The sequence below is a fragment of the Heterodontus francisci genome, chromosome 17 (genome assembly GCF_036365525.1).
Source record: "Heterodontus francisci isolate sHetFra1 chromosome 17, sHetFra1.hap1, whole genome shotgun sequence".
Classification (NCBI taxonomy): domain Eukaryota; kingdom Metazoa; phylum Chordata; class Chondrichthyes; order Heterodontiformes; family Heterodontidae; genus Heterodontus; species Heterodontus francisci.
In genome coordinates, this window is record NC_090387.1 from 7,430,962 (window position 1) to 7,444,652 (window position 13,691).

At 44.9% G+C, this 13,691-nt stretch overlaps 1 protein-coding gene across 4 annotated transcripts in view; it reads left to right on the forward strand.

Annotated features, from left to right (window-relative positions):
- The window catches only part of tk2 (thymidine kinase 2), a 45,436-nt gene that overhangs the window by 442 nt on the left and 31,303 nt on the right, over window positions 1–13,691 (forward strand). For 3 of the 4 annotated variants that reach the window (XM_068049071.1, XM_068049068.1, XM_068049069.1), the window contains exons 2-7: window positions 375–418; window positions 3,812–3,886; window positions 7,592–7,645; window positions 9,547–9,636; window positions 10,345–10,418; window positions 12,059–12,147. In XM_068049071.1, the coding sequence (XP_067905172.1) occupies window positions 375–418; window positions 3,812–3,886; window positions 7,592–7,645; window positions 9,547–9,636; window positions 10,345–10,418; window positions 12,059–12,147 (426 nt within the window). The remainder of the gene's footprint in view (window positions 1–374; window positions 419–3,811; window positions 3,887–7,591; window positions 7,646–9,546; window positions 9,637–10,344; window positions 10,419–12,058; window positions 12,148–13,691) is intronic. The other variant, XM_068049070.1, reaches the window with a different exon arrangement.

The following is a 13,691-nucleotide window of genomic DNA, read 5'->3' on the forward strand; positions in this document are numbered from 1 at the left end:
TGGGATACCGTTAGCCCCTCTGTTCACAGAGCCCTGGTCTCAGTTGTCCTTCCTCTGAACTGGCTCAGTGCTGGGCAGTCTGCTGTGAAATGGCATTATACTGTAGCATAGGTCCTTATATCACTCTTGACCCTCTCTTCCCCGCCCCTATTATGTTCCCCTTTCTCTCTTTGCCCCCTCTTGTTGGGTTCCTGGCCATCTCTAACCCTTGTGTCCTGTCTCCCTCTGTATCCCCTTGTTATGTCCCTGTGTGTTTCCCTCTGTACCCCCTCACTGTGTCACTGTGTCTCCCCCTCGCTGTGTCCCTGTGTGTGTGTCTCCCCCTCTGTACCCCCTTGCATTCTTTTAATAATGGACTTTCATTTTGTTTCTAGCTCGGCTGTTCAGTAGTAGATCGAAGGAGGGGAAGAAGATGGTGGTATGTATCAGAGTTGAATATGAGCATATTAATGTACAAACATATGAATTAGGAGCAGGAGTAATGGATATTTGTATATTGTATAAATATGTAATTAACTGAAGTGTCCTTGTCTGTTAGAATATATTACATGGCAGCATGTGATATATTGCACTAAACTAGAATAAACTGACAAGTGGTCTTTATTTAATCCTGGGATCTTGCTCAATTTTCCTGGATGTTGGACAGGTTACACTCCAGTTTGTAGGGGACGTGAGGGCTGCTTTTGAAAATGGTGACTGTTGCTGAACCCAAGAAGTTTATATATGGTGTAAAAATCCTAAATACATAACACTGGTGTTGGCAAGTAATTTTATTTTATTTTTTGGAGGTGTAGGATCGAATACTGTAATAAGCTCCAGTGAACCTGATGCAGCCCCAGAAATATAGAATTGGATTATACGAGAAAAATTAGGAAAACTAAAATCTCCAACGACACTGAATTGGAAAGTTAACCTGAGAGGATTTTGTTAATTGAGTACTCTTTCACCTCTATGTCAGATAACTGCTTGACTTGATTATCCAGGCTGACACTTCATTGCAGTAGTGAGGGAATGAGGCATCATCTGAGGTTTAATCTTCTGGATGCAATGTTAAACTGAGGCTTTATCTTGTTGGGTTTTGCCCATAAAAGACCCCTTGACACCTTTTAAGGAAGAGCAGGGAGTTCTGGCTAACTTGCTTTCCTCAATCAACATCACCAAAACACTTCTCAGACACTTCTTCCTACCTCCCCCTGGACCATGACCCCATCATTGAACATCAAGCTACTGTCTACAGGACTGTCACTGACCTCATCTCCTCCAGAGATCTTCCCTCTACAGCTTCCAACCTCATAGTCACACAACCCCAGACAGCCCGCTTCTACCTCCTTCCCAAAATCCACAAACAGACTGTCCTGGCAGACCCATTGTTTCAGCCTGTTCCTGCCCCACTGAACTTATTTCTTCTTATCTTGACTTTATCTTTTCTCCCCTGGTCCAGTCTCTTCCCACCTACATCCGTGACTCTTCTGACGCCCTATGCCATTTTGACAATTTCCAGTTTCCTGGCCCTAACCGTCTCCTCTTCACTATGGACATCCAATCTCTCTACACCTCCATCCCCCACCAGGATGGTTTGAGGGCTCTCCTCTTCTTGCTTGAACAGAGGCCCAACCAGTCCCCATCCACCACCACCCTCCTCTGCCTGGCTGAACTTGTTCTCACATTGAACAACTTCTCCTTCAACTCCACTCACTTCCTTCCCGTAAAAGAGATTGCTTATCAGGCCCTCTCCCCCTTTTTCTGGTACATTGATGACTGTATCGGTGCTGTTTCCTGCTTTCGCCCCAAACTTGCAAGCTTTATCAACTTTGCTTCCAATTTCCATCCTTCTCTCACCTTTACATGGTCCATCTCTGACACTTCCCTTCCCTTCCTCGACTTCTCTGTCTCCATCTCTGGGGTTAGACTGTCAACTAATATTCATTATAAGCCCACCGACTCCCACAGCTACCTTTTCTACGCTTCTTCACACCCTACCTCCTGTAAGGACTCCGTTCCATTCTCCCAGTTTCTCCATCTCCGACGTATCTGCTCTGATGATGCAACCTTCCACAACAGCGCTTCTGATATGAACTCCTTTTTCCTCAATCGAAAACTCTTCCCTGGTTAACGGGGCCCTCAACCGTGTCCAATCTGTTTCCTGCACTTCTGCCTTTACCCCTTCCCCTCCCTCCCAGAACCGCGACAGGGTTCACCTTGTCCTCACTTTCCACCCCACCAGCCTACACATCCAAAGGATCATGCTCCCGCCATTTCCGCCACCTCCAGTGTGATGCCACCACCAAACGCATCTTCCCCTCCCCTACCCTGTCAACATTCTGAAGGGATTGTTCCCTCCACGACACCCTGGTCCACTCCTCCATTACCCCGACACCTCGTCCCCTTCCCACAGCACCTTCCCATGCAATCGCAGGAGGTGTAATACTTGCCCTTTTACTACTTCTCTCATCACTATCCAAGGCCCCAAACACTCCTTTCAGGTGAAGCAGCGATTTACATGTACTTCTTTCAATTTAGTATACTGTATCACTGCTCACAATGTGGTCTCCTCTACTTTGGCGAGACCAAACGCAGATTGGGTGACTGCTTTGCGGAACACCTCCGCTCAGTCCGAAAGCATGACCCCACGCTTCCTGTCGCTTGCCATTTCAACACACTCCCCTGCTCTCATGCCCACGTCTCTGATCGGGCTTGCTGCTGTGTTCCAATGAACATCAACGCAAGCTTGAGGAACAGCACCTCACTTACCGATTAGGCATGCTACAGCCTACCAGACTGAACATTGAGTTCAATAATTTCAGAATTATTTAAAAAATAAATAAAAAATTTTATTCCATCTTTTATTTTGTTCCTTGCCTGCCCGCTGTTTGTTTTTTTTCACGTTTGTGTTTTTGGCTAGGGCTGCTCATTATTCTGTCATTCACACTCCCTTTGCAATAATGCTTCGTCTTACACCACACCATTAGCACACTCTCTTTGCCTTTTCCCCACGACCTCCTTGTCAGTTAATCTGTGTCCCTCTGTCCTATCACACACCTTCCCTTTAGTTCTCTTTTTTTTTTTCCCCACCCCTGTTTTATTTGCTTAAAACCTATTACATTTCTAACCTTTGCCAGTTCTGATGAAAGGTCACTGACCTGAAACGTTAACTCTGCTTCTCTTTCCACAGACCCATTGAATATTTCCAGCACTTGCTGTTTTTATTACTAAAACAGAAGTGGGTTCAAGGTTGGAGTTTGTTGCTTGTTCTGCTGCTAAATCTAACCCTACCCTTTCCCCCTGCACATTAGTCTTGAGAAGTTACAAAAATAGATGTTTATTTTTACAAAACAGACATTTGAACAACATCATTGTAAATATTCGTAAAATCATGTACATCAGACAAGACTGTAGCAGAGATTTGGAACATGCTCCTTTCAGTATCTAATTTACATCTTGATTCTGCTCAAAAAAACAAGTCCCTGGACCAGTACACGATGGGTGGAGTTTGCAAACTCATTGAGGTGAGTTAAGATGGTGCAGCACTAAAGCACTTTCAGGAAAAGCCAGAGTCAAGAAGATGCTTTAATTCCCAACTCGCAAAGCGAATCTGTATTCTCACCCATCCAGTCTGATAGTCTTCTGCTTCCCACATCTTAGAACCTCTGAGTGAGGTTGACCATTATGGTCACATATGTTTGGGTTCCATGCCCAATGCAAGCTGAGAGTCTCCCAAACTCCTCTTAGATTTCAACTCTCTTAAGTACAGAGGAATTAACTGGCTTTTGCAGAAGGAAACCAAATTTTGTCTGATTGTATTTCATTTCAGATTTGTGTCGAAGGGAACATTGCAAGTGGAAAGACTACATGCCTGGAGTACTTTGCAAAATCTTGTAATATTGAGGTAAATAGCAGCCTGTGTAAATCTTTTAAATTGATTCTTGGAATCTGGGTGTTGCTGGCATTTATTGCCCATCCTTTGTTGCCCTGTGAAGGTGGTATTGAGTTGGCTTCTTGAACCACTTCAGTCCTTGTGGTTATTCTTGTAATGGTTTGGTCCAGCTGAGTGGTTTGCTAGGCTATTACTCTTAATGAAAACTTTTAATGGATCAATCCCATTCCCATTCACTCTCATTGTGTAGGATCTCAATGGACCAATCTCCTTCCCATTCACTCTCATTGTACAGGATCTCAATGGATCAATCCCATTCACTCCCTTTATGTAGGATCTCAATGGACCAATCCCCTTCCCATTCACTGATACTGTATGGAGCTTGGGTGAAGAAATTTCTCCTGAATTCCCTATTGGAATTATTGAGAATATCTTACATTTATGGCCTCTAGTTTTGGTCTCTTACAGTGGAAACATTATCTAATGTAACTGCTTCATAATTGCAGAGACCTCGTGGGCCAGACCCTCTCAGATTCCCACCAGTTCTAGCTCTTGGCTTTCTTGACTCCAGGTATTGTCTGGTCTGGAGCTGTGTAAATGGGAGGATCACTGGAATATCAGGAGCCTGCATGTGAGGCTTGTTTTGGATTCCCGTGAGGCAGTGCCTCACATTCAAACCCCTACAATTGCATTTAGCAGGAACAAAGGACTTGGTTGATCGGCACCCGATGAATTTGAATAAGCCTGATTAAATCTGACCTGTCCCATCAAGCGAGAGTTCAGATCTAAAAATAGCGAATTGACAAACGCACTAAGTCTGATAAACAAGTTCAGTTTGTTTTTCTAGATTTGGGGAAACTATTACTTCTGGTGGCAAATCCAGAACAATGAGGCATAATCTTAAAATTAGAGCAAGACCATTCAGGAGTGAAATCAGGTAGCACTGTCTGGAAAATTTTTTATTCGTTCATGGGATGTGGGTGTCGCTGGCTAGGTCAGCATTTATTGCCCATCCCTAATTTCCCTTGAGAAGGTGGTGGTGAGCTGCCTTCTTGAACCGCTGCAGTTCTTGGGGTGTAGGTATACCCACAGTGCTGTTAGGAAGGGAGTTCTAGGATTTTGACCCAGCGACAGTGAAGGAACGGCGATATAGTTCCAAGTCAGGATTGTTATGACCAGGTGAGAAAGGGGTCTCGGGCTTCCCTCTTGCCCCTTCTCTGGTTTGGCTGTAACAGGTTTTATCTTTTAAACACGGTGGTTTTTAGGTTACCACCTCTGTGAGCCCTTGCTCACTGTTCCTCGAATATAATTACAAATGAACCAATCAGACAGGTTTTTTTTGAGTTTAAGCAAGAAAGATGTAAGTTTATTAACCTTATCACTCTAAACCGGTTAGAATTACTAAAATATGCGATGCATCCATGCTCACATTCATATGAGAGAGAGAAAGACACACACACGCACAGAGATACAGAGGGGAAGAAAGAGTCAGGAGGTTGAAGTGAGTTGGTAATAAATGGAATGCAAATACTGGGTTGTAATATCCTTAATTGAAGTCAAAGTCTTGGAGTCCTCACTGGGGGCCACGTGCACAATTTCAGGCTTCCTTCTCTGGTTCCAGAAGGCCTAAGGGAGGTTTCAATTACTTCTTGGTGGCCGCCTGTAAAATTCTGTAGTCTTGAAGCTTAAAAGCAGCCACTGTGGTTTCCCTGGGACTTTTCTCTTCCGGACCAGTTGCAGTCTCTTTACTTTCTGAGGCACAATCCAAAAACCTCAGTCTTACACCAGCAGATAGGTCAGTGACCATCTTTGTTTGACATAGCAGTTCCTGGGGTTGTTTGAATTTCAAAAGCTTCCAGACATACTGGGTGGTGGTGGGGTGGGGGTGTGGGGTGGTATGGCTCTTACAAAGTCAAAGGGGTGTTGATGTTTTTGATTGCCCCTATTGACAAAACCAGTCTCGCTAATTAAATCAGGGAGCACCCCCATTGTTCCAGCTAGACTGGGTAATTTCCTTCTGTCTCTCTGCCAGCCTTTGTCTTATCAAAAATGCAAAGATGCTTGGCTATTTTTTTTTTAAACCGTTCAGTTCTACTTTTTAAAGTTATTTGCAATGTCCAGTAAAACTTTCAGGCAGTTTTCCATATGACACAATTAATATTTCCATTTGGGCATGTGTGCTTTCCGTCACAGGTTGGTGTGTGGCTTGGAGGGGAATTTGCAGGTTGTGATGTTCTCATGCATCTGCTGCCCTTGTCCTTCCAGGTAGTAGAGGTCACGGGTTTGGAAGGAACCTTGATGAGTTGCTGCAGTGCATCTTGTATATGGTACACGCTGCTGCCACTGTGTCAGCGGTGGAGGGAGTGAATGTTTGTGGATGGGATGCCAATCAAAAGGGCTGCTTTGTCCTGGATGGTGTTGAGTTTCTTGAGTGTTGTTGGAACTGCACCCATCTAGGCAAGTGGAGAGTATTCCATCACGCTCCTAATTTGTATTTTGTAGATGGGGAGTCAAGAGGTGAGTTACTCGCCGCAGAATTCCCAGCCTCTGACCGTTTTTAGCCACAGTACTTTATGTGGCTGGTCCAGTTCAGTTTCTGGTCAATGGTGACCCCGTAGGACGTTGATGGTGGGGGATTCAGTGATGGTAATGCCATTGAACGCCAAGGGGAGATGGTTAGATTCTCTCTTGTTGGAGATGGTCATTACCTGGCACTTGTGTGGCATGAATGGGACCCTCTTCCCCATAAGCCTGTGGGTACTGGGATCAATGGCGGTTTTCAAGACTGAGATTGATTAGATTTTCGTTAGGTTAGGGTATTGGGGGATGTGGAGCTAAGCTGAGCAAATGCAGTTGAGGTGCAGATTAGCGATGATCTAATTGAGTGGTGGAGGGGCTGAATGGCCTACTCCTGTTCCTATGTCCTGTCTGTAGATGAAGCGTATCGGAGATCAATCATTGCATTTATTTTGCTGTTGGTGACACTAGTTAGTTGTCCTGAGGTCACAGAGTCGAGCCTGTTCTGCCACTCGATAAGATCATGGCTGGTCTGTATTATAACTCCATTTATTCCCTTTAGTTCCATATTCTTTAATATCCTTGCCTAGCAAAAATCCATCAGTCTCGGTCAGTCTCAAGAGATGTTTTTGTGAGAGAGTTCCAGATCTCCAGTCCTCTTTGTGTGAAGAAGTGCTTCCTGACACCAGCCCTGAATGGCCTGGCTTGAATTTTAAGGTTCTGCCCCCTTATTCTGGACCCCGCCCACCAGAGGAAATAATTTCTGTCCATCAACCCTATCAACTCTTTTTGATCATGTTAAATGCCTCAAATAGATTGCCCCTTAATCTTCTGTACTCGAGGGAATACAAGCCTAGCCTATGGAACCTGTCCTCATAAATTAATCCTTTTAGCCCCAGGTAGCATTCTGGTGAATCTGCAATGCACCCCCTCCAAGGCCAATGTATCACTGATGCTTTTTCCCGATAGTGATTTTGGAAATGTTATACTTGTTTGCAGTGGACTTGACTTTTGGTAGCAGGAGCTGTCTCACAATTTAACACCAGCCTTCCTTACCTGACCCTCCCGCTGAGACAGCCGGGCGCGGTCACCCGCTGAGACAGCCGGGCGCGGTCACCCGCTGAGACAGCCGGGCGCGGTCACCCGCTGAGCTTCTGCTGTGTCTGTCCTAGAAAGCTTTATTTTACTATCTCATTGCAGACCCTGACAGAGCCTGTGAGAAAGTGGAGGAACATCTGGAACCACAATCTACTGGTAAGAACAAAGACTTTATTTCAAAGGCGTGTGCAGTGGGACGTGTCTGAGTTTGTGGGAGGTGGAGCAGGAAAAAGGGTTTCAGAGGGGAAGAGAGAGGGATTAGGGGTCAGAGTGAAGGGTTCTGGAATGTAGGAGGAGATGAGGGAAAGAGTTCCAGAGGATGGGGTGTGAGCAGTGTGGTTGAGGGAGTGATTACTGATGTTGGAACTTGGACTATGTGAGTGTCAGAGAGGAACAGCCTGGGTGCAGGGTCTTGCAACTGGAGTGACTCTGAGTTAAGATGGGGTGAGGCCACGGAGTGATTTGAAGGTGAGGATGAGAATTTCAGGATGTACTGCAGCAACCTGCCGAGGTTTCTTCAACTGCAACTCACAAATACATGAGAAGCACAAGGGCAAAGTTCCCACATCATCCTGACTTGAAAATGTATCACCGTTCCTTCACTGTCACTGGATCAAAATTGTTTTATGTTTTTGAGCGAATGTCTCAAATGGTAAATTCTGCTCTTTACACCTGATCGTGTAACTATTTGAAGACTTTTTCTTTTTAGAAATACAGCAGTGAAACAGGCCCTTCGGCCCACCGAGTCTGTGCCGACCATCAACCACCCATTTATACGAATCCTACACTAATCCCATATTCCTACCACATCCCCACTTGTCCCTATATTCCCCTACCACCTACCTATACTAGGGGCAATTTATAATGGCCAATTTACCTACCAACCTGCAAGTTTTTTGGCTTGTGGGAGGAAACTGGAGCACCCGGAGAAAACCCACGCAGACACAGGGAGAACTTGCAAACTCCACACAGGCAGTACCCAGAATTGAACCCGGGTCGCTGCAGCTGTGAGGCTGCGGTGCTAACCACTGCACCACTGTGCCGCCCATAATCTAGGAGGAGCTGTGGTTTGTGGAGCCAGAGGCCAGCAAGTAGAGCAATGGGGCCTCAAGGTAATAAAGGCTAGGCCACTTTAGAAGGTAGTCAAGAGACAACCACTTTGATGTGGAACTGGAGTCACATATAGGCCCAGACTAGTTAAGGATAACAGGCCACCTTGTCCCCAAAGGCAGCAGACAGGGAAGGGGAGGCCAGGAGTGAGCCATGTCACAGGGATAATACAAAGTGGCCTTGGTGTTGGGTGCTTTGAGGTTGAGCAGGACCCTGAGCAATGTCCCCTCTAATTTTTTGTCATTGTGCCTGGCCTGTTCATTTAAATGAGCAATACTTTTAATTCCTGTGATGTGGGCAAGGATGGCATTTATTGCCCGTTCCTAGTTGCCCTGACAAGTTGGTGGTGAGGTTTCATCTTGTGAGACCACATCAGAGGGCAGTCAAGAGAAAACCAGGTTGGTCTGGGACTGGAGTCACGTATAGACCAGACCAGGTTATGACGTCAGGTTTCCTTCCCTAAAGGACATTTGTGAACCAGTTGGGATTTTACGACAATCGTGCTTTGTGCTCACTTTTACTGAGACCAGCTTCTTTTGAAACTGAATTCAGATTCTCAAATTGCCATGGACGGATTTGATTGGTTTTTCTGGATTATTAGTCCATGATCTACTCTAGAGGAAAAAAATCCCCTCTCCATCCCAATTTCTATTGGTGGTAGCGGTAATGAGTGCCTCATCCAACTGGCCAATCATCATGCTAGATTCTAGTTGCTGAGCAGTAATGGGCTATTTGACTATGGAGGCAGACAAACTTTCTCTTTTTTCCTTGGACCTCATTTTCCAATCGGGAACCCGGCGAAGGTTTCTCCTCCCGAACTGCGCTATTGCCCCCTCTTGAGAGCAGTAACCCAGCACAGATCAGCAATGGAAGTGCATCGACTCAATGAGCCATTGGGGTGGCTTAGCTTTCAAGATTTATCAATGCCTAAATAATTTTGTTGGCAGGCACTGATGTATGAAGATCCCTCGCGTTGGACGATTACGTTACAGTCCTATGTACAGCTCACTATGTTGCAGCAACACTCTCTGCCTCAGGTATGGACACTACATGGAACGGAAAGAACATCTTTATTTTAAACAAGTGATTTTCAACGACAGCTTCTGTGCTGAGAATTTACACAACATTTAAATTTATATAGAACCTTGGTTAGACCACATTTGGAGTAACGTGTTCAGTTCTGATCTCCATATTACAAAAAGGATATAGAAGCACTGAAAAATGTGCAGAAAAACATTGGCTTACGAGGATGATACCAGAACTAAGAGGTTACAAATATCAGGAAAGACTGAATAGGCTGGGTCTCTTTTTATCTAGAAGAGAGAAGATTGAGGGTGATCTGGTAGAGGTCTTTAACATTATGAAGGGCTTTGATAAGGTAGATGCAGAGATGTTGTTTTCACTTGTGGTGGAAGAATCCAGAAGTAGGAGCTCATAAATAAATATAAGACAGTCGCTAAAAAAAATCCAACAGGGAATTCAGGAAAAACTTCTTTACCCAGAGAGTGGTGAGAATGTGGAACTCTCTCACACAGGGAGTGCTTGAGGTGAATGGTATAAATACATTTAAGGGGAAGCTGGATAAACACTTGAGGAAGAAAGGAATAGGTTATTTTGGTACAGTTAGATGAAGGTGGGAGGAAGCTCGTGTGGAGCGTAAATGCTGGCACAGACTTGTTGGGCCGAATCGCCTGTATCTGTGCTCTCAATTCTCTCTAATTCTTTGTGACGTTTGTCCTTCGAAGACGGCGCCAATCCGAATGATCGAGAGGTCCATTTACAGCGCAAAGTATGTCTTCGTGGAGAATCATTACCGCAGGTGAGCACTGTCAGGTGTGGCCAACAAAACCAGCACTTATTTAAACTCTCATCCCTCATTTACTGCTTGTGTTGACATGACTCTTTCTCCCCCCCCCCCCCCCCCAATATTCTGGGAAAAATAATCATGTGTTTTGTTGTCCTGTAGTTTGGACCTCCAAGTAAAAGAGGACGGGGAATGAGCGAAGAGGGGAGGTTATAAAAAGGTCATTCTCTGTAGTTTGGAGGGCAGGTGATTGTGGGATTATGTAATACACTTCTTTTTAGATTAATATGCTAATCTTTTTGTTCAAATTCTTTATGGCCTCTCCCTGTCCTTATCTTTGCTACCTCCAAACTTCCTGGAACTCCTACAATCCTTCAATTCTGCTCTCTTGTGCCCTGCTCACTCCGATATCACAACAGTGACTACACTTCAAAAGTACTACATCAGCTGTAAAGTGCCTTGGGACCTCCTGAGGACATGGAAGGCGCTATACAAATGCATGCCTTTCTTATTTTGCTCCATTGTTGGCTGCACCTTCAGTTGTCTAGGCTCCAAACACTGGAATTCCCTCCCTAAACCTCTCCGTCTCTCTCCCCGTCTTTCTGACTTTAAGACGCTCTTTAAAACCTACCTCTTGTAGCAAGCTGACGTTTACCTGTTCTTGTGTGGCTCAGTGTCAACAAATTTAATCCAGACGATAGTTCACTGTCCTGAAGGGTTCAAATTACAGAAGGGAGGTTAAAATGTCTAAGAATTATTTTCAAATGGGATGTAGTGAGGGAGCAGTAGAGTAGGATTAGGCTGGCGGGATCATGTGGAGAGAAACACCAGCATAGATTTGATCAACTAGTCCTGAGCTGGCACTGCTGAACCTTTTAAAATTGCAGGTGAGGGATCCCATGGGTCTGGAAGCCTGGGAAAGAGAGTTAGAGTTGGTGTAACAATGATTGGTTTCAACACCGTGAGGATGCAAGTGAGCTGGATGTATCTTTTTGCTCTTCCCTTGGAGAATAATGTGAGTAGTGGAGGATTTACAGTCCGACAGGCTGCAACATAAACCCTCCTTCCGTGGTCATAACTGTCTTTATACCAGCCCCTAGGAGGGTTAATCCTTATAGCGTTTAATGGGCACCCACAACCCATATGATGGGGCAACCACAAGATACAAGTATCCCGCTGGATGCCAGTCTGGAATTCCGAGCTGGAGCTCCAGCCTCCACTCGCTGGGATTGTCTGGAATAATGATTGATTCTCAATGCTCAATGCTCCCACTAAGCCAAGGGCTCGCTGCAGGGAGGTGTGTTAGAGTGATATCAAAACTGGACCCAATGAATGGCGGAACAGGCTGAATGGCCTAAAATCAGATCATGACTGATCTGTTCCTCAACTCCATTTACCGACTTCGTTCTATACCCCTTGTTAGCTTTGCCCGAGAAAAATCTATTGATTCTCAGTTTAGAAATTCCCAATTGGACTCGGCAGTCTTTTTTGGGAGGGGAGAGAGAATTCCAGATTTCCACTACCCTTTGCTGCCTGATTTCGCTCCTAAACTGCCTAGCTCAAATTTTAAGGTTTGTGATCCCCTCCCGCTCCCCCTTATTCTGGACTGCCCTACCAGAGGGAAGATGAATAACACTTGCCTTTCCCCTACCCAGCTCCATCATGCCAGCTGTGGATTATGCCGTGCTGTCTGAATGGTTTAATTGGATCGTGACGAACACCAACATTCCAATCGATTTGATTGGTAAGAGCCACTGACAAACGGGGTGAAGTTCAGGAATGGGGGAAAGGGGCTGTACCATTCAGTACAACTAAAGCACCCTATAATGTCTGTGTGCTTGTGATGTAAACAATGCGATGTGTTTATTATGTACTCACTGCGTTTTACAAAATATTGTGACCAGCTATGTGTAGTTATGAAATGCATGGCAAAACTATTTGCCCATTTGGGTAGTGTTCGACTGAGTGTGGCATCAGCGCACCCTCTCTGTACTGAGGCCAATAGGGACCCTTCACCAGCTGAATCATACCTAGCACAAAGGAAGATGGTTATACTGGTCTGAGGCTAACCATCGTAGCCTAGTGTTCCAGGCCCAACTATCTTCATCACCTGATTCATCAATGACCTCCCCTCCAATATAAAGTCAAGGGTGGGGCTGTCCTCCAATGATATGTAGATCAATGTTCACTACTCAGAGAATGCAGCAATCCACTCCAGCCTGCAGTAGGACCTGGATAACACTCAGGTTTGGGCTGACGAGCGTCAGGGAATGTAAGCATTGGTATTTGTAATGTATATGTTATTTTGTGATTTATTTATAAGTGTATAAAGAATAGCTGCCCGTATCTATAATGTACAATGTATATTAGGTCCTGTGTCCATAATGTACACATTATAGCCCTTATATTCATCATCTATCTTGGGTATTGTATGTGAAGGGAGAGATTTTTAAGATTTCTAAGTTAAGTTGCACACCAAATGTTGAACACTGTGGAACATTGTAGAAATACCTGAGAAGCTGGGGTTGTTCTCCTTACAGCAGAGAGGGATTAGGGGAGATTTGATGGAGGTGCTCAGAATTTTGGGGGGGTTTTGTGGATGGTTGGGGACAAACTGTTTCTACTGATATGAGGGTCAGTAACCTGAGGACATAGATTTAAGGTAATTGGCAAAAGAACCAGTGGAGACTTATTTTACACAGCGAATTGTTGTGATCTGGAATGCGCTGCCTGAAAGGGCGGTGGAAACCGATTCAATAGTAACTTTCAAAAGGGAATTGGATAAATACTTGGAAAAAGAATAAATTCCAGGGCTATGAGGAAAAAGCAGGGGAGTGGGACTAATTGGATAGCTTTTTCAGAGATGGCACAGGCATTGTGGGTCAGATAAGCTCCTTCTGTGCTTAATAATTCTATGACCATAAAAGGTCATCATTTGGAACTCGGCATTAGTAGTAAGCCTCAATTGTTAGAGAGCATTATTAGGGGATCTCGACCGGGACAGTGGTAGGAGATCTACAGCTGGCCTCAGTGACCTAGGTTAGGAAATCTCCCAGTTATTTATAAATAAATAAATCTAGTTGTTACTAGAAATAGTTTCTGTTTCAGTTAAACCTGCCCCCCTCCCCACTATTGCTGCAAAATGTACGTGTAGGGGGAGGATTGAGCTGAGCTGTGATGGCCTCTGTGGTGGAATCTCTCTCACTGACTCACCTCTACACATGAAGAACAGCCATGCATTAAGTCTAGACAGCGAGTGTCCCAGGTACCTCTGGAAATGTACACCCT